At 34.9% G+C, this 25,781-nt stretch overlaps 1 protein-coding gene across 8 annotated transcripts in view; it reads right to left on the bottom strand.

Annotated features, from left to right (window-relative positions):
- The window catches only part of TCF12 (transcription factor 12), a 334,886-nt gene that overhangs the window by 115,235 nt on the left and 193,870 nt on the right, over positions 1 to 25,781 (bottom strand). For all 8 annotated transcript variants that reach the window (XM_019665578.1, XM_019665554.1, XM_019665598.1 and 5 more), the window contains exon 6: positions 6,857 to 6,921. In XM_019665578.1, coding sequence (XP_019521123.1) covers positions 6,857 to 6,921 — 65 coding nt within the window. The remainder of the gene's footprint in view (positions 1 to 6,856; positions 6,922 to 25,781) is intronic.

Raw genomic sequence — 25,781 nt, 5'->3', positions numbered from 1 at the left:
TAAATGGTACTATTTTGTTAATTTCATTTTTTATTATTCATTGCTAGTTTACAGAAATACAATTGATTTTTTATTTTATTTTATTTTTACAATTGATTTTTTAGATTGGCTTTGTATCCTGTGACATAGCTAAAAGCACTTATTACTTCCAGAAGATTTCCTGATGATTCCTTAGGATCTCCCATGCACACAAACATGTCACCTGCAAATTCAGCATAATTTATTCCTTTCCAATTGTTACGCTTTTTTTTTTCTTGCCTTATAACATTGGCCAGGACATAAAATTCAAATGAAGAGAATAGAAATTCTTACGTTGTTCCTAATATTAAGGGGTAAACATTAGTCTTTCACCATTAATTTATTCAGCTACAGATCTTTCATATATGTCTTTTACCAAACTGAGGAAGCTGCTTTCTATGTTTAGTTGGTTGAGAGGTTTTATCATGAGTATTTAATTTTGTCGAACCCTTTTTCTACATCTATGGAAATAACCATATTGTTTTTCTCCTTAATTCTGTTAATGTGGTGAACTGAATTGATTGATTTCCCAATGTTAAGCCAAACTTTCATTTCTGGTACAAACCAGATGTGCAGTTTGAATATTAGGGTGTTGCTCACTTCATTTTATGTGTTTGTGTTGCAAATGGCTCCCTCCTCCTCTATTTTTTGAAAATAGTCTGTATAAGATCGGTGTTCTTTTTTTTTTTTTAAGCATTTGAAATAATTCACCAATGAAACCACCATATTTTGCCGTGTATAATGTGCACTTTTTTGCCCAAATTTGTGAGGAAAAAATAAGAATGCGCATTAGACATGGGTAGTACTAATTTTATATTTATATAAATGTTTTTATTTTTATTTATGCTTATGAGTTAAAAGTGTAACTCTAGAAATCAATAACAATATCCATATGCAAAATAATACCCTGGAATACAATAATTGGTTTTGTTGAACTTATGATGAACTTGCAACAACTAAGAGTTCTTGGCCTTCTATGCTGAGTAAATATCATAACTTTGCTACCAGGACATAACATTTCTTGTACCTTGAATCTGTTCTTGTGTTTTGTAATTATTTGTTACATGAAATTTCTTATACTATAATATGTTAAAAAATAAATGCTAAAATTCCTTTATAATACAAAAAACAAACACCTAAATATAAACAAATAAAAATTTGAATTAAAAAACTTAAAAGATTTTTCCCCCTGGAAGTTAAGGCCAAAAACATGGGTGCACATTATGTATGGGAACGCATTATACATGGCAAAATACAGTGTATCAACCTCAAGTTTTCTTTGTGGGAAAGTTTCTGAGATAAATTTACTTTCATTAATATAGGGCTACTCAGACTTTTTGTGCCATCTTGTCCCCTTTTGGTATTTTTCAAGAAATTTGTTTTTCACTTAAGTTGTCACACTAAGTTTTTCACAATATTTCCTTATTGTCTTTTTAATGTATATACAATATACAGTGATAACATTTTTTCTATTCTAAATATCGGTAAGTGTTCTAGCCTCTCCTTGCCACTCCTCTTTTGTCTTAATCAATCTAGCTGGGAGTTATTAATTTTATGGGTCTTTTCAAGCAACCAAATTTTGGGTTTGTTAGTTTTCCTATTATTTGTGTAATATTACATTGATTTCTGCTTTTATTTGTATTACTTCCTCCTTTCTACTTATTTTGTGTTTCTGCACTGTAGAACTTCTTTACAAATACAAGCATTTACATCTATATCTTTTCTTTTAGGCACTGCTTTAGCTGCACCAACACATTTTGTTATATAATATTTCATTACAATTCAGTTAAAATTACTTTCTAAATTCCCTTATTTCTTTTTAGAACCATGGGTTATTTAGACATAGGCTTTTTTTTATGATTATGTTTCACTTTATTCATCTTATTATTATTTATGTGTTATCTTTTCTTTATTGGTTACACTTGTTATGCATATTTTTTTTAATTATCTTTTATTGTGAAATACTCATTCTTTAGAATTAGTTTCAGCTGTACAACACAGTGCACTAGTTATACTTTTTACCCTTCGAGGTGACAACCCCTCTCCCCCAACCCGCCGCCCCACTTCCCCCCCAATATCATACATATCTATTACAATTCCCTTGACTCCACTCCCACACTATACTCCACGTCCCATGACTATATATATATATTCACTTATAGTTGACATACAATATTATACAACATCAGCTTCAGGTGTGCAGTGTAGTGATCAAGCCTCTACCCCCTCCATGATGCAGGTGGTCACATGTCTTGCTAGGGAGACATGGGCTTTTTAATTTCCAAATTTTTGGTATTTTTCTAGATATCTTACTGATTTCTCATTTAATTCTTTTGCGGTCAAAAAATGTACTCTGTATGACTTCAAGTCTTTTTAATATATTGACACTAAGTTTTATAAGTGAGCATATGGTTCAGTCCTGTTGAATGTTACATGGGCTCTTGAAAGGAATTTATATTCTTTGGTTGTTGGGAATAAAGTTCTATAAACATCAACTAGGTTAAGACAGTTGGCAATTCATTTAGCTGTATGTCTTTACTAAGTTTTTCTCTAGTTATTCTGTCAATTGCTGAAAATTATTCAAATCTTCAACTATCATTGTGAATTCATTTATTTGTCTTTAATTTTATCAATTTTTGTTTCATTTATTTTGAAGCTCTGTTATAAGATGTATACTCATTTTTTATTGCTACATCTTCCTGATGTATTGACTCTCATAATTATCAAATGTGTCTATATATAATGAGTTTTGGCTATAATAGAAAAAGAAGATGATAAAGAAGCAAATGGTATGGGTAAATTTCCAAATAACTGTTAACTCAGTTCTTAAAATTAACTGTCACTTTTTCAAGGGCATAATATCTGAACTCTGACAAAACTTAACTATCTTTGGGGGAAAAAAGACTTTTACTCTTCTAGGTTTGAACACTTAGAGAAAAAGATATACAAACTACTTGAATAAATACTTCATAGGTTCCAATGAGAAACTGTTGTAATGACAAAAGTATTTTCATGTCATGATGGCTGTTTTTAAAGTATTGTACTTATTGTTTATAATAAAGATGTTGGCTTCTATGCTCTGAGTAAAAAAACTCAATTGCAGGGCTGGCCAAGTGGTGCACTGGTTGAGTTGGCTTGGGACACCAGCTCTGAGCAGCAGGGCCCCGGTTTGGAGCCCACATATGAGGGCCAGTGACACTGCGCCCTCTACAGCTAAGATGGTGAACAACAGCTCAACCTAGAGCTGGGCTGCCGTGAGTCACCGGCGATGGCATAGGCTGCAGTGAAGCTGCAGTGGGCTGCCATAAGCTACCGTGAGTGGCCAGCTGCCAGCGTTGAGCTGCTAAGAGCTGCCATGAGCGGCCATCCAGAAGCCAGAGACCGATCTGCCTCTCTCGGGAAGAGCACAATGATGGTGCCAACTTGGGCCAGTGAAGCAACGTCCTCCACAACTAGACTGAAAAACAAAACGACAGCAACTTGTCTGTTCCCCTTCCCCCAATTCCCCAGCGCTGTTCCCATCCCCCAATTCTCCAATAAAAATCTTTAAAAAAAAATTTCAATTGTAGAATGATCAATGTTTCTAGTAATACTGCTACACCAGTTTCCTTTTAATGGCTCATCTGTTATGCAATTGCTGTGAATGTAATATGAGACTCATTTAGCAACATATTATTACATCATCTTAACATGAAGTAAGGCCCATCAGGCATTATTAAATTAGTCTGAATTTTGCAGTATGTCAGCAGCATTTTATGTACATTAATAGCAGAGTTAATGTTCCTTGGGGTATTTTGTTGAAGAACAATGGTTTCAAGTGATGTTTAGATATAATTTTGTAGTCACTATTTATATTTCCTTGTATTATCATAGTGTGGTTAAGATTTTTATATCACTTGTGAACAGGCAAGACAAAATGGCAGCCAATTATTTGTTTTAGTGGATTTTTTTCTTTTCTGACCCATTATAATAAGTCCTATTGGAAATGTAAATTTTTCTTTGAATGGAAATGATACATCTCTTTTAACACTTGAATATCATGAGCTTACTATTTAAGACACAAATTAGCTGGTACCACTGATCATAATTTCTCCTATAAATTGCAGCATAGTCAGAGCTAAGTAACAATAATGAATACCAAAGCCATTGCTCCTTTCACATTAAGGAATCTTTTTACTTGTTTTAGAAGCCCTCCTGTCTTCATTGATGGTATTTGTCCTTGTTGCAATATAATCTCTCTTCTGTGCTGAATTTTAGGATTCCTTTTTGGAGCTCATGCATTGCTTCTGTGAATTCTTCATAAACAAATCTTTCCCTCACTTGAATAGCTTTGAATCTTCTTATATATAGCAATATTATTTTACATTTCATACATTCCAGTAATCTTATTATTCTCTTTTCCACAGGTTGGTCTGATCTCTCTGCCATCTTATAAACAATTGTTAAACAGCAATCTTATAGTTTCTTCTTTTTAAAAATATTCAATATATGCTTATCTTTGGCATATACAGAGGAACTGGGTTTCTCAAAGCATAACGCCCAGTCCACATGAATCAGAATCACCTGGGCACTTGTTAAAGCTACAATTTCCCAGGCTCCTTCTCGAACAAACAAATTGAAATGGGAGGGAATAAGGGCACAGACTAGGAATCTGAGGGATTCTTATGGTGCAGTCTAATTATATCATAGTTAAAAACATCAAGCATGAGCTTAGAAGGTTTACTACTTGCTAGATGTATGGCCTTGAGCAAATTATTTAAGACCTCTGGAGAACAGCCATTTGCTAATCTGCGAAACGGGTACTGTTAAAAGGATTAAATGTGATCATGTTTAATTCAATGCCTGGGTTCAGTTATTGCTCAGAAAAGGGTTGCAATTGTTATCAGAGTGCTATATACATGTTTGTTGATTTATTTATAAGATTTTTTTTTAATTGGGGAATTGGGGGATGGGAACAGCGCTGGGGAATTGGGGGAAGGGGAACAGACAAGTTGCTGTCCTTTTGTTCTTCAGTCTAGTTGTGGAGGACGTTGCTTCACTGGCCCAAGTTGGCACCATCATTGTGCTTTTCCCGGGTGAGGCAGATCAGTCGCCGGGTTCTGGACAGCCGCTCACTGCAGCTGCTGGCTACACACGGTAGCCCATGGCAACCCACTGCAGAAGGGGTCGCAGCCTCCGTCGCGGGAAACTCATGGCCTCACAGCTCCAAGTTGAGCTGTTGTTCAGCATCTTAGCTGTAGAGGGCAGTGTCACTGGCCCTCATATGTGGGATCCGAACCAGGGCCCTCTGGCGTCCCAAGCCAGCTCTTAACCAATGCGCCACTCGGCCGGCCCTATATCCATGTATATTTAAAATACATGTTTTTTGATATGAGAATTCTGGTATAAACATATCAATCCTTGGCAAAAACTGTTAAGGTTAATCTTTGCAAAACTGGAGAATTATATAAATAGGGCTAACCACTGATTTTAACTAAACAGCAATACTTTTGCCAAGAGAGTTTTTAAAAATGTAAAGGAAAACTCATTAATAAAAGCATTAATTATGATTTATTAGATGCAGTTGTAGTTTCAAAAAGTTTATAATAGTTTTTTTCTCAAGTTTAGCAGTTGTGTGAACAGACCAGTTTCTCTCAAACTTTTTGGTCTATTAAAAACAATATGAAAAGGGCTGGTTGAGTGGCTCAGTTGGTTAAGAGCTTGCTTAAGAGTGCAAGTTCTGAGCAACAGGGTCATCGGTTTGATTCCCAGCCCGAGTTGACCTGCCAACAGGTGTCAGGATGGCTCAGGTAAAAAAAACAAACAACAAAAAGAAAACAAAAACAAACCCAACATGCACTCAACTAGTTTTTGTGGGTTATATAAACCGAAAACTTTTAAAAATATTCATTTATTTTATAAAATGCTTTCAGAAGTACATGGAGTTTAACCTTTAGAGACCTACAAAGTTGGTGGATGCAAAAATTGCTAATTCTTTTTTTCAAATGAGGAAATCAATGCAGAGATGGGATATTTTATGTTAAATGACTTTTCTTCAGACCACAGGTGGTAACTTGCAGAGATGGCACAATTACGGGGTATGTATTAAATGGAGCAGTATTGTTAGTGTGACAGTTAAAACTGGCTCACATGCCCATGTGTGAAATCAGGGTGGGTCTGCATGCAGACAGGAGAAAACAAGTTTAATATATTCAGTCTTCTTCCTTCTATCCTTATTGACCTGATTCTGAGGGGAATCTGCGGTGAACTCAGTGTTCGGGATTTCAGGCTAAAGATTTAAGGACAAAAGCACAGTAGATGGCCATTAGCAGATACGCAACATGCTAGGGAATGTGGAAGAAGTGAAACAGTTTCCAAGTAAAGACACCATAGGAAGCCTAAAAAATTGACTGGATGTAAGACGAAAATGAAAATATTTCCAACATTAATAAGTTTAAAATTGTAGGATATTCAAGCTATACAGAGCAATTGTATGCTCTTCATGCGATATCAGCAACTCTGTTCTTTTTAGGAAATACGTAAAAATCATTTTCAGAAATGATAAGCATTTTGGAAAGGGGTAGAAAGATAAAGGCTACTTTGCTTCCAGTTAAAATGGATGTGAGTTTTAAAAATCTTTGATGATAGAGAAAGTACGGTGAAATGGAAAGGGAAACCACTTTAAACAGAGGGAGCATTAAGAAAATATGTTTAAACACTAAAAATGCAACACGTTTAGTCCCAAATTAAAGGCACAAATAATGATGAAATAAATTGGATAAATTTCTACTTCCTCCATTAGAACCTTTATTTATGTGTTAAAAAATTACCTAACACCTTTTGTAATTATTAAACTTACTTGACAGCCTGGTAACCCGGTGTCTCTGCTGTACAGGGAAAATGAGCCTCTCTCTGATGTTTTTCCTATAAAACAAAGAAATAATTTTATATAGAAATCCTCATTTGTTGACAGACAGTCAATTGAACTTCTAGACCATTCATGGTAATTACAATGAGTTTGGAAGTACAGACAACAAATTAGAAATAAGAAGGTAAGAGCCAATAAATAAAATTTAAAAGGCTTACGATTATTTCAGTCAGTTTAACAGTCAAATGACTTTCTATATAAAATCACATATATTTTATTAAATACTTTCTTTTCATTTTGAAACATTAAAAAATATTCAAAAGAATTGAAAAGAATGGACATCTATGTAGTCAACAGTATGATTATGTACCCATTAGTGAGAGTAATGTTTTCCCATATTTGCTTCAGACATTTCTCCCTCTCTCCTCTCTCAGAAATTAAAACAGTATAGCTATAGCTCAAATCTCACCCCAGACTCCAAGGTAACCACTATCATAAAGTTGGTGTATATGACTCCCATGTATATTTTTAATCTTTTAATATATATTTATGTACTCAATATATAATACTGTTGTGTTTAATACATTTAAACAGGTGAGATTACATGGTATCCTTTGAAATTTGCATTTCTGTGCAATATTATGTTTTTGAGATATATGTTGATAACAGATACCTACCTAATTCATTCATTTTTACTATTAGAAAAATGTCCCATTATACAGATAAAATCACAGTTGATCTATTCCCCTACTAAAAAATAGTTAAGATTGTTTCTACTTTTTTTATCATCATGAAGAGTACTGAAACAAATATACTTGCATATGTCTTATACATATACATACCAGTTTCTCCAGGATAGACACACAGAAGTGAAACTGCTAGATTAAAAGATGTACACTTTCAAGTTTACAGGTATTGTCTTACTATTCTCTGAAGTCATCATGCCAATTTATACTCTTCTCAGTAATGTAAAATAATTCCTGTTGGGACTGTATCTGCAGTTCAGTCAGATAGCCAAGTGTCCGGAATGGAGTGGACCAGCTCTAGACATCTATCCCACAGTACTGACAACTGACAGCAGTGTTCTTATGCACTTGCTTTTTAAAACACTGGAGTTTCAGTACATTCAGTAAAGTGAATCTGCAAATATTATATAGTTTTTAACTCAACAGTCCCTCACAAATAGACGTGACTTAATAAGATTCTGCAGGAATAACAGTTTGATATTAATATCAAAGATGGAGACACAATAAATAATGACAATGGCAGAACTCGCTTGGAATGGAGAATTCCAAGGTAAAAACAATGTAATTAAATCTGACAAGTTACTCAAAATATTTAAAGTTACTGAGGTTATATGAACTTCACCATAATTGTGTACTATATGAATTATTAGCTTGTAATTGTATACAAATGTTTATTATTAAATAGTTTATTATTTTAAAAACACACAATATAGGATATTCTAAATTGTTTACGGATATGGTACATAATTTTAAAAAAACAACTTGGACACATATGGACTAATATTCAATCATTTTTATTGACACATACATGCCACACTAGCCAACTAATAGAAATTTTACAACTCTAAATTTGGCACCTATTGAACTTTTAGATAAAATAATCCTTGTAATAACAAAGCTAGTTATTAGAAAATACTTTAATAATTAAATGTATAATTCTGAACCCACTAGGATATTATAGCACATGTCTTAAGAAGCATTTATGGCTATTACTGACTAAGCACATATTCAAGTGAAGAGATGTCAACACATAAAAATGCCGATTTATGAAACCAGGTTAATTAATGTGGTCTATTTGCCTCACATTCTCACTGTAAAGTAATATGTTCTACATAAAGAATTTTGATTTGCAAAACATACATATGAAATAAATGAAAAAAAATTATAACTTTTTAAGGATATATCCTTTACAAGTAAGACGCTTGCAAGAGTCAAGGTGATATTTTGGGGTTTGGGGCTCCACTCTTTTACTCTTGGAACCTGACCTCACAAAACTATTAAAAAGATTGTACATTCGCAATTCTGACAAACACTCCTCCCCATGCCTCATCAAAATGGATCAGAAACACTGCTGGACCAAGAGGATGGCAGAGACTGAAGGGGAATGCCAACTCAGAATGACTGGCAGAGAGATTACTGGGAAAAAATGAACAGCCTATGTCTACAGTTTTGGGGTATTGCTTTATTAATCAAATAAACCAAATGAGTTTATGAGATATTAAAAATCATTAAGGAAATCATTAAGAAAATGCTGCCTTTAAAAACAAATCATGTCTCATATTCTTGGCAGGACACAATTGGAAGACTACATTAACATTTTAAACAAACACCATAAAAAAAAAAGACTATACCAATGGCTTGTCATTCACCACAATGCACTAACAATTATTGCTTGAGATATTCAGTAAGCCTTTTCTACCTTGCAAATTCCTTTTCCTGAAACATTACTTCAAACAACCAGTAAAGACTGCAAGCTAAGCAATAACTTAAGGTCTGTTATATTTTCACTCAAATATATCAGCAAGGAACTACTTTTTAAATATTTATTGTTGACGTAGAAAAGAACAAAGTAAGAGATCAATATTAGCTCTGTATTTAATAAAGTACAGCTTTCAAATACAATATTCATTTAATTATCTGTGTGGGGACTATCCAATAAATAGATTGTTTAAAAAATGTAAAGTTGTTAAATTTACTTTCCTGTGCCTATTAAAATTTCTAAACTTCCCCCTTTCACAAAGGAAATTCAAATCAGGGAGAATGAAAACTAATTTTTTAAAAATTAAATTTATTGGAGTAACATGATATAAGAAATGAAAACTAATTTAACATAAGCTAAAAATATTACACAGTCCAAGTTTCTTCTGTAATGGAAAGTTGATAGCTTGTTTTTTTGTTGTTGTTGTTTTTTTAAGTTTTCATTACATTTATTGGCGTGACATTGGTTAGTAAAATTATATAGGTTTCAAGTGTACAATTCTATAGTACATCATCTATATACTGCATTGTGTGTTCACTATATAGTTGTTTTTAAAATAATATTTAACCTGTTGAAATGAGATTTTGAAATGTACACACATTTTTATTTCACCTTTATTAGGAACTAATTATTTCTTAGGTTGGGTACTCCTGAAGTATAATGTATACTCAGTCTGAGGTTTAGAAGACATTCATCCTTAATTCTTTCAAAATTACTTTTTAAAAGAACTATTTTCATGAATTAAAATGAATCATTTAAGTCTCATTATTTTATCTCAGGTGTCTGACAACAAAAACTTCTGGTTACTCTTTTCTGCTTTTACATAAATATTCTATAAAATGCAGTATGTGGACAATTTTAGTATTAAAGTCAGCTGAACACAGTTTAAGAACTATTAGTAACTTAATGTATATCTAGTTTCCCTTTCAACACCTATGAAGGAAATATGACAAAGAATTTACTGGGATATTCTAGTAGAGGAATTCTATTTGTTATGAGTATACGTGCACCATGGGCCCCTTTGGCAGTCTTTTCAAAATAATGTTTTTAAATGCACTAAACAAAATTCATAGTATTATAAAGTATATTGATATGTTATCAAAATGTTAAAAAAATTTGCAGCATGGTATATATGCTCTTTTATTAACACATTAAATAAGATCTAAAGCAGGCCTATTAACAGTGGTAATTTCAAAGCATAAGTGATAGTTTAAAATATCTGTAACAACTATATTATGCTATGAAAGTATCTGTTCTATTAGTAACCAAAAAAAGCATAGCTACTGTCAGGACTGTTTTGCTACCCTCATTTAAAACTGAAGGACATGCTAAATTTCACTTAGAGGGTGGTAAAAATGACAATTTTTCCCTGTCCAAGTTCACTAATTTTCCTTTTATTCTGGGAGTTGCTAGACTCCAGGATAAGAACCCCAACTCTAGTAGAACAGCAACCTATTATCGGAAGATATACACATATATATATATAAAGCCATCAGACACATGTTTTGTAAATAAGTATCTTCTGTGCTAAAATATGTGAAATAAATGTATTTTAAGTAGCTAGACTTTACAGGGTTCACATTAACTAGACTCAGTGTTTTCTGACTCTAGAGAACTGCTCAAGAAATGATAAGATGATTTTGATTAATTTGTACACTGCTTACTTAAAACAACAGTTCAGAAAACAGCAATTTCCTGAACTTCAAATTTTCATCCAGTTGTTTGTATAAGATGCATAAACTATTAGAGGCAATAATTACTATAACACATTTTCCCAGAATTAAAAAAAAATTGAAATCATCTTTTTCCCTACCAATAATATACATGATGCAACAGTAAGCTGCAACTCTCCACTGCTTTCCTGCGTTCCAAAAATACACATTAATTTTAATATTAGTCTATAAAGAGCTCTTCAAAAGATAATTCTGCCTCCATTCTTTTGGCATAGGACAATCAGCAGCCAAGTTGAAGCTGGGAGTGGACAGACATAATTCGCATTCCTTCCCAACCCAATCACAAATATTCAAGAGTTGATTAAATAGAAGGATCTGAGTTCGATATATTCCATCAAACATTTATGGGCTAGTCACTCTGACAGATGGTGGGGCTATGAGATGAAGACCTATGCCTCTGCCCTCAATAGATGCCAACTAGTGGAAAAGTTTACAGCCCACTTGGATGAAAAACAAGTTTCATAATTAAGGTCAGGTGTCTTGAGATCCAGATCCAAAATACACTGTGGGTGGTTACAGAGGAGTGGACAAGGTATTGTCTGAGGCTGGAGCAACCCATAGGCCTGCTGAACCAGGAAGGCAACCCCTATTCAAACTCAAATGGAGAAATAGGCTCCTTCTGTTCATACTAAAGGTAGAGATGAAATTACCCATCATGTCTTTTGAGTAGGTGGCCTATGTGAGAACCATTTAGCCTTTTAGGCAAGTGATTTTCCAACAAAAGTAGTCTGGCAGAGAGCTGTACTCTGCTGTACACATAGTTTCAGAGCTGTCAAATTGGTTTTCATTTAGACCCAGACAGATCATACTGTCCCGAAACCATAGGAACAATCAGTCTCACGAATAAAAGGGATATGCACTGATTGAGACAAGCTGATCAAACACCTGAGTAAACTGTAAGGCCAGACCTGAATACTCTTCCTTTGCCGGAGGGCTGAAGACTGAGAATAAAGCTAGTCTTGGGAGTTTCTAGTGTGATGAGACCCAAATATAAGGAGGATCCCATCTCTCATCTTAAAATCAGCTCACTGATTTTTTTCAAAAGCAATTAAATGTTTGTTTGTTTTCTAATTAGTTTAAGAAAAAGAAGAGGGTGGAAAGATAAGGAATGAAAACACAGCATGGCGAAGAAAAGAAAATGTGAAAAAGCACAAAAATTTCTGCCTATTCCAACGTTACAAACCTACTTTTCTATATTTTCCTTTAAAAGCCTTGCTGTTTATCTTCCACATTTAAATCTGAATTTGGTTTTTGTGTATGCTGGTAGGGGGTGATCAGGGCATACTTTTTTTTCCATAGGGATATCCAATTGACTTCATCAGTACTGTTTATGTTAAAGATGATCTAGGTATTAAAAATATCATTGTGACTGCTGTGTGGAGAATAAACTATAGGGGAACAGTGTGGAAGCAGGTAGACCAACTAGAAGACTATTCAGATGAAAGCTAATGATGGCTCTAATTCTTCCAAGCCAGTAAGGTAGGTACTATTAAATTTTACTAATAAGGAGAAATAATTTGCCCAAGGTCACAGAATTAATAAGTAGCCTGAAGAACTAGAATGCAGACCTATCTGATACCACATTCTTAACAGTATACTATATTGCACTATTTTTCAGTAGAGGTTTAGGACACAAATCCCATATCCTGATCACAACATAATAATTTTTCTCTGTTTAGTCCTCCAATCAGCTTCTATTAGTCAACTGATTTGGCACTGGATGTGAAATCTATTCCTGCTGAAAAGAGGGATGGATGACAAATCATCCCAAACAAAACGCAGTTACTGCTAAGGTTGGCTCTGGGTCTAACTAGAACATGGTCAGTTATGCTGGTTTCACTCACAAATAATTGCTATTGTTTTCAGTTGTCACAAAGGGTATGATGATGTTATGTTACTCTTGCTTCAAGTGCCTGTTAAAAACATATTTACTCTGATCTTGTTTTTTTGGGCCTGTTTCCTGATCTGTAAAAATGAACAAGTTGGACAAGATCAGGGGTTGCATAATGGCATCTTGAAAGGTTGTTTTGTGTGGCTAGTGCAGGGATTTTTGTGTATATATTTTGAAAACAATTTAAAAAAAAGTTAATTGCTGTGCCAGCCATGAGAATGCACCTTGCAGAACTTCTACTTCAGGGAATGTAACCGACCTGAGGGCTCCAGCTGCTGTGCTCTGAAATCCATGACTGTTTTTGCACTAAGGCCCCAGCTTCCAACACACTTCGACAGAGTGTGGTAGGGAAACTAAAGCACACCCCTTTCTGGGAGACATGCCATTCCTTCGTTGACCAACTTTGGCTCAAAAACTCCCAGGATGCTTTGCTGAACTTCCCTTAGAGTGCACAGCTGTCTAGGACTCTCACTTTCTCTCCTTAGCTCTAAGTCTTGAGATTGCTGTGGGCAGGGTGACAGGAACTAGCATTTGCAGACCATCTATTATGTGGAGGGCCCTGTGAAAGGTGCTGCTGTCCTTACACTGTTGCTACCATTGCTAGCTGTATTCTTCCTACTAGAAATCCTGTTACTATCAAAGAGTGATTGATGGACGCTGGTAACAGCTGTGAGATATGACAGCAAATTTTTAAGATTTCCTATGGATCTCAATCTATTGGCTGGAGAAACCTGCCCTATAATATTCTCTTGGCTGTATGAGCTCTTTTCCTACCACTTCAAAATAATGTTTTTATGAGGAAATGGCCAGAGACAAAGATGTTATGGAAGCTATAGCTGGCTAAGCATTTATTTCTGCAGTAGTCCAGTGAATATCTGAAATTTTCCAGCAATCTAAAACTTACCACATTCAATGAATAGATATACTACTCAAGAAATAATTGTTGACTTCATGAGTAATATAGCACAAATTAGAACAAATAGTTTCCCTATCTGAAAGCCAATATTACTTCAATGTTCATTTTTGTAAGGTATACTGATTTGCATTCATAAATTCTAATTCACAATCTATTAAATAAAAAAACTCCATGCGCTACATTTTAAATGGGTAGCATTAGACTGGTTTTTCTTATAACATAAAGGGTTAATCTACAAAAAGAATTCTGGGATGTTTCAAAACAGTTGCCTAGATCAATGTTACTATGTTTCAAAATGAAATATTTTAATACACAGGTCATAAGAGCTTTTTTATAGTTTTCAGTCAAACAATATGAAATTCTTACATAGGCAAATAGAAATATTTGGGCACAGGCCTAAATTTGATTACAGTTTTGTAAGCAGACTGTCCTCCTTCCCCTTGGGTATCTTTGAGAACTTATTATTTACCTAAGCTCTTTGTGCATGGAGAAACTTTTCCTCTTCTTTTGTGGATGAATACTATCATACTTTTCCTATAGTTTGCATCTCACTAACCACTTGAAGAAACATAAGATACTATCTTACAAAGTGGACAGATATGTAATGCCTGTTGGGTACATCAGAGCAAAGACCTAGGAATTCTGGTTACTGGATTCATCTCTTGGCTCTTGACTCTCTGTCACCGAATGAACTGGGCAAGTTACAAGTCACTTAACATCAATGGCCCTACTCATTCTTTTAGGAAAATCAACTCAGTAACATGCACCTCACACAGGCCTGCACAGTTTAATTAGTGCCTATGAAGTACTTGGAAATTCCTGTCTGAAAGAACCTAGGCCAATGCTAACTATTAGAATCACAGACTTAATTTTCGTAGCAATTGGCTCAAACTTAATAAAACCTAAAAAGGATCTCAAGCTAACAGATTTTTTTTTTAAAGGAAAGAAAAGAGTTTTAACATAAATGCCTGCCTATTTTCTTCACAACAATTTGTTTAAGTATTATTGGCTAACATTTGTGCCAAGCACACTGCTGGCTACATTGAAGATATTTAAATATCTAGTGCCAACAAGCACAGCTGCTGGACTCTCTATGCCCTCCTCCTCTTGTTCACTCCATGCCAAATTACTCACACAGCTATGAAAGATGAAGCTGAAGCATAGGAAAATGCCAAGTGTGAGTGAGATTAGCGATAAACCAGAGGATCCTTATAGAGGTCAGTGATTACCAAGTTCCCAGTTGCAACCACTTTTCTAACCAAGCCTTTATCTCACCACTTATTCCATCTTAACACTGTACCAACTTCCTGTGACAGGTATTAGAACTGTAAGCAGCTTCCCAATCAATAGTTCCTGCAGAATTGCTAAAGTACCAATAAAGTATCTCATCCTTGACAAGAGCACACAGTCAGACCTGGACAATTTGAATGGGCTTTAGAAATGATTTTTTGAGACTAAGTATGAGATGAATCTGAGTAGTCCAGGATGCAAACATTCACCAATACAGCTATCCTTCCACATGCTCCCCACCTCTCCTCCTAAAATCAGAGCCACACACTACACATAAATAGAGGAGGATGTGAGGATTTATATAAAATAGTTTGCTTTTCAGCCATCAGAATACCCAGAGAGAACAATTAAAATGCAAAATTCAATATGAGAGGGTGAGATGGCTAGGTAGTTAGAAACTAGGAAAGAGTGAACACAGTAAAATAAGATAAATACAATTTGATCAATTTTTGTCATTTATCAAAGCTTTCTAGACCATTTTATGATCCAATTATGCCACATATAGAATATATAACAAGGTATTCATTATAGATAGCTCAAAGTCTAAACTCTACTTCTCTGAGACAGTTTATTTTATAACTACATTTTCTAAATTTCCCTGAAATCATATTTACATCTACATTACATTGTTGCTTTTCGTTAGGTTCAGAATTTAACTGTGTTTTCTCACTTAATGTCTCCATACTTCCCCAACTACATGTTGTTTAGAACTTAGAAACAAAAAAGTTTCATTTTTATAGCAATCCAACAAATTACATAACTAGGAATCATCTCTTCATCTTTGGCTGCACTTCAGAAGAAAACATGGTAAATGCATATTCTCTAAAAATAATCAAGTAACCTTTGTATCACAATGTTTATTCCTTTCTTAAATAAACAAGGATTTGAAATAATTTAAAAGGTGGTTTACAACTTTCTAGGGATTAAATAAATTGAGCTAATCCTTTAACACTTTAATCTTGTCTATTCCCCTTACCCTGAAATAAAGAGAAAAAAAAATCAGGTAAAAATCACATCACCAAATAATTTGGCTGGGGGAAGAGAGGAGAACATATCCAATTATCTTGGTAATCACATACATAAATAATCTACTACTTCTGCTATAATCGCTTTCCATCAAATTCTTGTATGAATGTGTCTCTCAAAAATTTCTTGCATCATACAACAATAAATAGAACATTAAGCTCATTATTGTTAACTCTCATCGCTTTCTCACATCCTTCTATATTTTGGCTGTTTAATTTAAACAATGACCTTACCAGGCAAGGTCAATATCTGAGTCTGTTTTTTTGGCACCCAGGGACCAGAAGGCAGATGCCACTTGTTCAAAGTACACTGATCTGGAATTCTAGACTTGTTTTGTTTGTGTGCCAGGGACATTCTACTCCAAGGCTCTATCTATGGCACACAGCCACGTGGAAGCAGAGAGGCAGTTTAACAGAACTGTGCTCTAAAATAGCAGATAATAAATGATTGTTAATTAGCTAGTTTCCCTTGACAGCAAAAACTGGAATAGAAAGAAAGGAACTAGTCAATGGAACTGCTACCATTCACCAACTATCTGGTCAGAAACAGGGAGAGGGATGAAACAAGCATGAAAAAAGTCAGGAGGGTCTATGCCTGTCTCTGTTGTGAATTAGCTGTGTGACAAGATTAAGTCAGTAAACCTCCCCAGGCCTCAGTTTCTTTACCTGGAGAATGGGTTGCGGTGGGCCAAGTTTGGATTAGATGGTACCTTTCTGTTTTAATATCCTATGAAATTGACATCCTCATTTTATTATTAATCAGGCACCCCCTTCTAACAGAATATAAATTTCGGCACTGCCAGTACTAACAGGAAGAAGACAGCTGCTAAAAATGCAGTGACTTTTGGAATAATGATGATGCACAGTTATAAAAACGAAGTGTATAAGCAGCTCATCATACATTTCTTTAATACACTTAGAGATATTTAACCATGAATATGGTATGTTGAATACAGCAAACTGAAGTAAATATACTCAGAATTACCAAAACACTATTCTACTCAGATTAAGAAAAACCTCTAAGTGCTAATAACATTTCTAACTGGGACTCAACACCTTCCATGTACATAATGTAGAAAGGCAGCACACTTTGTACAACATAGAAAATACACAAATACAGAGCAACTGAAAAGAGACTGACTATTCTATTTTATTGAAACAGACAGAGAAAGACCAAAAGAGAGTCTTAAATCCCCTTTGTGGTCTGCTAAGGCTTAAACAAGGTTTTGGCTACATGATAGGTACTGAGGGTAAAATATGAGACATACAATTTTCATTGAGGGGCCTCCAGTATTGCAATTTACTGCCACTCTACCTTTGCAGTTTGAAAACAGGTAAAGGCTCAATGGGTTATAATCTAAAGTTCATTTGTGAGTCAGGAATAACTCAAAATTAAGTTTTTTACATACCAACTCATTATAAATGACTATAGAAATTAAAGTTGCAATATGTCTGTGTAAAATACTCGTTGTACGAACAAAGGAAGAAAGTAAAGAATGCAGGAAAAAAAGGAAAAAAAACATATAATAATAAAATTAGGAAGGAAATGGTTTGAACAGAGCCTCTGGATGTACCAACTAAGTTTAAATCCCCATTCTGCCTCTAACTAACATTATTAGCTAACTTCTCTGTCCTTTAGGTGCCTCAGCTGTGAAATGAGATAAACAGTTTTACCTCACTGGGTTTTTGTTAGGATAAACCATATTGATATAAAGTGCTTAAAACAGTGAAAAACATGAGAAAGGGCTAATTAAATGTTAGTTATTATTTTTAAAATGAAATATATTGACTATAAAATCTATATATGTGTATCTTAAATATCAGCACTTGAAGAAAAAATCTTAAATAGAGGGGAAAAAAGGTAGATTCCAAAGAAATAATTTAAAGGGAACTTTGGATACTTTCAAAGCTTTTAATATTCTTTATGCCTTTCATTTCATTAAATTTCATTAAAGCTAATGGCTTCACTCTTCTCTTTGCATTAATGAATAGGTATATCTCTAGCATTATGTATACTTAGACACTGTTAAGTTTCTGTTCACAACTAAAGTAAAGAGAAAGAAAGATTTGCCAAAGAATGCATGCAAGATCAGGAAAATATGGTTAAAAATTCTGAAGAGAAATGACTGCATAAAAGAGGAACAGTTTAAAATGAATTTTAACAGAGTTGCAGATTCTGTAATATAGAGGAAACAGGGTAGGTAGGCTTGGATGTAATCCTTCACCTACTTATTTCCTTTTTCATTGGAGCTGGGGAAAATGGTTAAAGGAGATGGGTCTGAGGGTTCTTCTAAGCCACTGGTTCCAGAGAGCTTGGTTGTTGTCTGAAGTTCATGGGACAGGCAGGGGCAGACCATCTTTATTAGGTAAAAAGGAGGTGTGAGGAGGTGTTTGTTGCAGTGTATAAACAGATGTTAAGGTGTTCACTATTTAAATGTTTTCGTCTAGGGAAGAACTTATTCTTAAAAATATGTACAAAACCACTGGTAAAAGAGAACAAAAACGTCAAAAATTTATTTTTTAATCTCTTGTGTCTCTGTGTGCTTCATTTTGACTATTTACATTTAATGTGATTATTGATATGGTTGGATTTAAATCTACCATTTTGTAAGATGTGTTCTATTTCTCATCTGTTGTTTTTTCAGCCTGCTTTTGGATTGAGTATTCCATTTAGTCTGTACTACTAGCTTTTATTTTTTAGTGTTTGCCCTCAATTTACAATATAGCATGTCTTTAGTTAACAGGGTTTACCTTCAAGTTATAATGCAACAGTGGAAGGACCTTAAAACAGTATGCTTTCAAAATCCTCCTTTGCATCCTGTGGGTGACTGTTATCATACCTTTTATTTTTGCATATCTTATATACCCACATACAGTGTTACTATTTTTGTTTAGACATTTAGTCATTTTACATTGTGATTAATAAAAATGAGGAAACATATGTCTTTTATATTTGCTTTCATTTTTACCATTTTTGGAGCTCTCATTTCTTTGTATAGATCAGGGGTTGGCATACTGTGACCCATGAACCAAAGCTGGCCTGCTTCCTGTTTTTGTAAATAAAGTTTTACTGGAACAAAGCCAGAATCATTTGTTTATGTATTGTCTATGGTTGATTTTGTGCTTCAGTGGTAGAGTTGAATAGTGACAGAGACTGTCGGACCCACAAAGCCTAAAATATGTAATATCTGGCCCTTTGCAGAAAAAATCTGCTGAGTCCTGGTGTAGGTCCAAGTTTCTGTCTGAAGTCACATTCCCTCTGCCTGAAGAACTTTGTTTAACAGTTATTGTAGCACAAGTCTGCTGGGAATGGATTCTCTCAGCTTTTCATGTAGCTGAAAAAGTCTTTACTTTGCTCTCATTTAAAAAAAGTATTTTCAATGGATATATATTTTGGCTTGACAGTTTTTTAAATTTTAATACTTTAGCAATGTCCTTCACCATCTTCTTGCTTGCAAAGTTTCTAATGAAAAGTTTGCTATGGTTTATTTTTATTTTCCTATACATACACACTTTTTCTTCCTCTGGCTACATTCAAGATTTTCTCTTTATTGTTGGTTTTAGGCAGTTTGAACATAATATGTTTGGCTGTATGTTTTGTTTTTAAAATCTTGGATCTATAATTTTTTTCTCTCCCTCTCCATCTGAGACTTCAGTCACACGTGTATTAAAATGACCTTGTCCCATAGCTTGGTCTGTACTCACCCTTTTTTCTCTTCGTGTTTCAGTTTGGATTTCTATTGACCCATATTCAAATTTACAGATTTCTTCTGCATCTGTGCTGTCTATTGATGACCCTAAAACGAACTTTTCATCTCAGGTATCATGGCTTTTATTTCTAGCATTTCAATTTGATTGATTACTTCCATCTAACTGCTAAACATACCCTATTTGTGTATGTTGTCCACCTTTTCTACTAGATCCTTTCATATGTTAACCAGTTCCTGTAAAATCCTTGTCTAATAGCCCCAACATGAGTCACCTTTGAGTTTTGTCCTATTGATTATTTTTCTTCTTGACAGCGATTTTTTCTTCTTACTTCTATGCATATCTCATAATTTTGATTGAATGCAGGACGTCATGTATAGACGCGATAAACAGTATTTAGGCCTGGAAATGAGCATACTTCTTCCTGTATAAGGCCTTTACTGTGGGAAAATTAATCAAATCAGAAGTTTACCTGGGTGTGATTGTTGTTGCTGTGTTTACTTTCAGTTGACCAGAGGCTTCAACTCCCTCTCATGAGTGGCTGCTTTTGCTTTGTGCTTATCACATGGCTGGGTGTTGTAGGACATTTCTCAGTGCTAGTTTTTCATCCTCAGCTTTTAGCAGACCCTATAAATCTGTGTCCATGAGAGGATCTCTTTCCCTCACCCAGTGGTAGACTGCTATTGCTTACCAGTCCCTTGTCCCTTTTTCTCCCTAAGAGCAAAACCCTGCTTTATATCTAAAGTTGACCTTGGGTTAAAGTTTTCACCCCTCCCTGACAGGCACAAGACCTGTACTTGGTATCAGCATGTTGGGTCTAAGACGAGTTTCCTGTCCTCCCCCAGTCACAATGTGTCTTAGCTTTCATCCTTTGGGCAAGAGGCTTTACTGCCCTTCCTAAAGTAGCTTTAGTCTTTCAGTACCTAGGATCCAGGGAAGCCGGCAGGCTTTTCTGTCTTTCCCACAATGACAGCTGATCAGCGTCTGCACCATCAACAGGAATTCTCTTCAGTCTCCTGCTCTATCCCTAATTTTTCTTGGAGACTTGAGGAAAAAGTGAGTGTGAAATCCCCTTTTGAACTGTTCTTTTGTTAGATGCCCCCAGCTATTTCAAAGTGATATGTTGCTAGCCCACTATTGGCCTCCTGTTAATTTTAATATATGTGCTGCCGAAGCGAGCACTGTTAAACTTTAAAATTTTAGTGGATTCCTCTAACCTGTTTATGTTGTACTTGTATGACACCTTATTCTCCATGCTCTGTATGACACCTTATTCTCCATGCTCTGTCATACATAAGTAAGACGTACATGATCCCATTTCTCCTTGAAATTCAAGTCACATGACTGCCTTGTAATTTCAGCTCTCTGGCTAAAAAAAGAATTTTGTAGTTTATCCTTGTTAAGAGTAGAAATGAGATTCTTTGCAGCTCTCTACCCTAAGTAGAAGATAGATGTCCTCTCATCTTCATTTTGGATAGTTTGTTTCCATATCTGCAAATTCAATGATCTTTTCTTCTGTAGTGGAAAATCTGCTGTTAATCCTATCCAGTGTATTCATTTCTAGAAATTCCATTTGGTTTATCTTTTTCGTATCTTTCATTTCTTCTCTCATCATATTTATGTTTTCTTCTTCTACATTTTTGAGCTATGGAAAATATTTATGACATCCATTTTAATACCCTTGTTTGCTATTTCTATCACCTCTGTAATTTCCTGTTTTATTATTTCTAATGATGAATTTTACTTGTGATTACAGAGTATAATTTCCTGCTTCTTTTGATGCTTAGTAATTTTTTATTTGATGCTAGACATTAAGTTCACATTTTTAGGTGCCAGATTTTGTTATATTCCTTTAAACAATGTTGGGTTTTGTTCTGGTAAGTAGTTAAATAACGTACAATCGGTTTTAGGGTTGCCTTTAAGCTCTGTTAAGGCAAGTCCAGAACAGCCTTCAGCCTAGGGCTAATTTAGCCTCATCAACACAATACCCTTCTGAGGACCCTATACAATGCACTTCCAGACCACTGCAATAAAGTGAATACTGCAATAAAGTGAGTCACAAAAATTTCTTTTGTGTCCTGGTGCATATAAAAGTTATGTTTACACTATACTATAGTCTTTTAAGTGTGCAATAGCATATGCCTAAAAAAACAATGTACATAACTTAATTTAAAAATACTTTATTTCTAAACAATGCTAAGCATCATGTGAGCCTTCAGCAAGTTATAATCTTTTTGCTGGTGGAGGGTATTGCCTTGATGTTGATGGCTGCTGACTGATCAGGGTGTTTGTTGCTAAAGGTTGGGATGCTGTGGCAATTTCTTAAAAGAAGTTTGCCACATTGCTTGATTCTTCCTTTCACAAACAATTTCTCTGTAGTATACCATTCTATTTGATAGCATTTTACCCAAAGAACTTCATTTGAAATTGGAGTCAATCCTCTCAAACTCTGCCACTGCTTTATAAACTAACTTTATGTAATTTTCTAACTCCTTTGTTTGTCATCGTAACAATCTCCACAGCATCATCTCCAGGAATAAATTCTACTTCCTTTGCTTATCCATAAGAAGCAACTTCTCACCTGTTCAAGTTTTACCATGAGATTACAGCACTTCAGTCACATATTCAGGCTCCACTTCTAATTCTAATTTTCTTGCTATTTCTACCACATCTGCAGTTACTTCCTTCCCTCAAGATCATCCATAAGGGTTGGAATCAACTGTTTCCGAACTCCTATTAATGTTGATATTTGTACCTCTTCCCAGGAATCACTAATGTTCTTAATAACATCTAGAATGGTGAATTCTTTTCAGAAGGTTTTTAACTTACTTGCCCAGATCCATCACAGGAATCAACTATCTGTGGCAGGTATAGCCTTATAAAATATATTTCTTACATAATAAGACTGGAAAGCTAAAATTACTCCCTGATCCATGGGCTGCAGAATGGCTGTTGTGTTAGCAGGCATGAAAACATTAGTGTTGTTGTACAGCTCCACCAGAACTCTTGGGTGACCTGGTGTATTGTCAGTTAGCAGTAATATTCTCAAAGGAATCTTTTTTTCTGAGGAGCAGATCAACAGTGGGCTTAAAATATTCAGTAAACTATGCTGTAAACAGATGTGCGTCATCCAGTCTTCGTTGTTCCATTTATAGAGCACAGGCAGAGTAGGTTTAGCGTAATTCTTAAGGGCCCTACAATTTTCAGAATGGTAAATGAGCATTGGTTTTAACTTAAAGTCACCAGCTGCATTAGCCCCTCACAAGAGAGTCAGCCTGTCCTTTGAAGCTTCGATGCAAGGCATTGATTTCTCTCTAGCAATTAAAGTCCTAGATGGCATCTTCTAGTATAAGGTTGTTTCATCTATTAATACATTGAAAATCTGTTGTTTACTGTCACCACCTTCATTAATTATCTTAGCTAGATTTCCTGGATAATGTGCTGCAGCTTCTACATCAGAACTTGTTGCTTCACCTTATACTTGTATGTTATGCAGGCTGCTTCTTTACTCAAATCATGAACCAACCTCTACTAACTTCAAACTTTTCTTTTGTAGCTCCTTATCTTGTTAAGCATTCACAGAATTGAAGAGGGTTAGGGCCCTGCTCTGGATTAGGCTTTCACTTAAGGAAATGTTGTGACTGGTTTTATCTTCTATCCAGACCACTAAAACTTTCTCCATATCAACAATTAGGCTGTTTTGCTTTCTTATCATTTGTATATTGGCTGGAGTAGCACTTTTAATTTTCTTCAAGAACTTTCCTTTACATTCACAACTTGACTGTTTAGTGCAAGAGACCTAGCTTTTGGCCTATCTTGGCTTTCAACATGCCTTCCCCACTAAGCTTAATCATTTCTAGCTTTTAATTTAATGTGAGAGATGTGCAACTATTCCTTTCACTTGAACACTTAGAGGCCACTGCAGGATTATCAATGTATATAATTTCAATATTGTTGTGTTTCAGAGCATAGGGAAGTCCAAGGAGAGGGAGATGGGTGAACAGCTGTTTGGTGGAGCAGTCAGAACACACATAACATTTATCAATTAAGTTCAACATTTTATATGGGTACAGCTCAAAACAATATGGGTAGATTCTCAAAACAATTACAATAGTAACATCCAAGATCATTGAGCACAGATCACCATAACAAATATAATACAGTAATACTGAAAGTTGAAAATATTAAGAGAATTACCAAAATGTGACACTGAGACATGAAGTGAGCAAATGCTGTTGGAAAAATAGCGCCAACAGACTTGCTGCATGCAGGGTTGCCACAAACCTTCAAGTTGTAAAAAAACACAACACTCATATTGCAAAGCACAATAAAGAGAAGTGCAATAAAACGAGATATGCCTATATTATGAGGTCTTTCTTACTTTGCTTGGCTGGAAGACCTATCCCAGTTTTGCGTGAGCTTTGGGAGTTGTTCAGCCTATTCCTTTCAAGTGTGTTTTTCCTGGTTTCAAGTTAAGTTTCCTCTCACGCATACACAAATCAGTAGTCAGCGCAAGATCTGAGGGAACTCCTCTGCAGATCTCAAGCTCTTTCTCTGTGTTCCTTCCTTGCTGCCTTGCAAATCTGACCTTCCTTGCCATCCCGAATTCTGTTCTTTGTCACCTCAAATCAGTAAGACTGTTAGGCTCTGTCTGATTTCCTCTTCCCATTGCTGTGGCCTGGAATCTTTCTCCAGGAAGTCAGATGGAGAATAATGAGACTCACCTTATTTATTTCCCTTGTCTCATGTACCACTTATTGTCCAATGTTTGAAAACTAATGGTTTAATTGGGACTATGAAACTTCCTAAGCTTTTTACACTTCTTGGAAATCCTTCCACCAGCCCTTCCCCACCTAAAAGAAAAAAAGAAAGCATTCTCCTAGTCTTTATCTAGCAAACCCATTTTTATAGATCAAAAAGCTAGAACACAGCAAAACTTGACTCCTATAAATAATCAGACTTCCTGACAAAAACAAAACAAAACAAAACAACCAAAAAACTGCTCAGAGGACTTCGTATGGTAGAAGGTAACGTAACATAACAGATTCCCAATTTGTTACTATCTTTACATTTTGGAGTACTCTGCTCAGTTAAGACTTTACCATAATAGAAATTAAGTTTGATAAACTCTTGGAAAACTTAAAAACTTTATTAAGCTACTTTTGTTTTTATGAGATTGTAGAGCGGTTCTCTTATTTCTAACCTCAGATGTTTTATTTCTAAAATACTTGAATTCCACTAGATCTACTGAGATATTTGAATTTAGAACAAAGTGCTCTAAGAATATAATCTCCTGTACTAACTACACACATCGTTATTTCTGAAAGGTTAAAAAGCTGGCTAATTTCCAGTTCTTTTCATCATTTTCAGTTATGGAATACAATGTCCAGTTTGTAGTTTCTCTATTTTCTTTTAGCATGTTGATTAGTTCTCTAAATTGAACCTCCGGTATTTTTTTGTGCAGGTCTTCAATTACTGGTCCTATTTATGATTTCATATGTTATACACATATACTTGTATATGCTCTAGATGCCATGTAGCATTAAATATTTGTGAAAATTGCTGTTATTAAACTATTTCCTCTAATGTCACTGCTTTGGAAGAGTATCTGGTTTTGACTATGTTAGCTATTTACATTTATTTTTTGACACATTTTTCTGAATTGTTTCTTGCCTACATCAGACTTTATTCAATAACAAAAAATCATTGATTTCATTAAAACATTTTGAAAGAAATACTAAATAGTTATAACTCGGGCCGGCCGAGTGGCTCAGTTGGTTAAGAGCTCGCTCAAGAGTTTGAGCTCTGAGCAACAGCGGTTCAAGTCCAGCCCAAGCTGAGCAACCGC

Source organism: Hipposideros armiger, unplaced genomic scaffold (assembly GCF_001890085.2).
Source record: "Hipposideros armiger isolate ML-2016 unplaced genomic scaffold, ASM189008v1 scaffold_12, whole genome shotgun sequence".
Taxonomy (NCBI): Eukaryota; Metazoa; Chordata; class Mammalia; order Chiroptera; family Hipposideridae; genus Hipposideros; species Hipposideros armiger.
The sequence above is the reverse complement of the archived record's forward strand: the minus strand, read 5'-3'. Positions and strand labels throughout refer to the sequence as shown.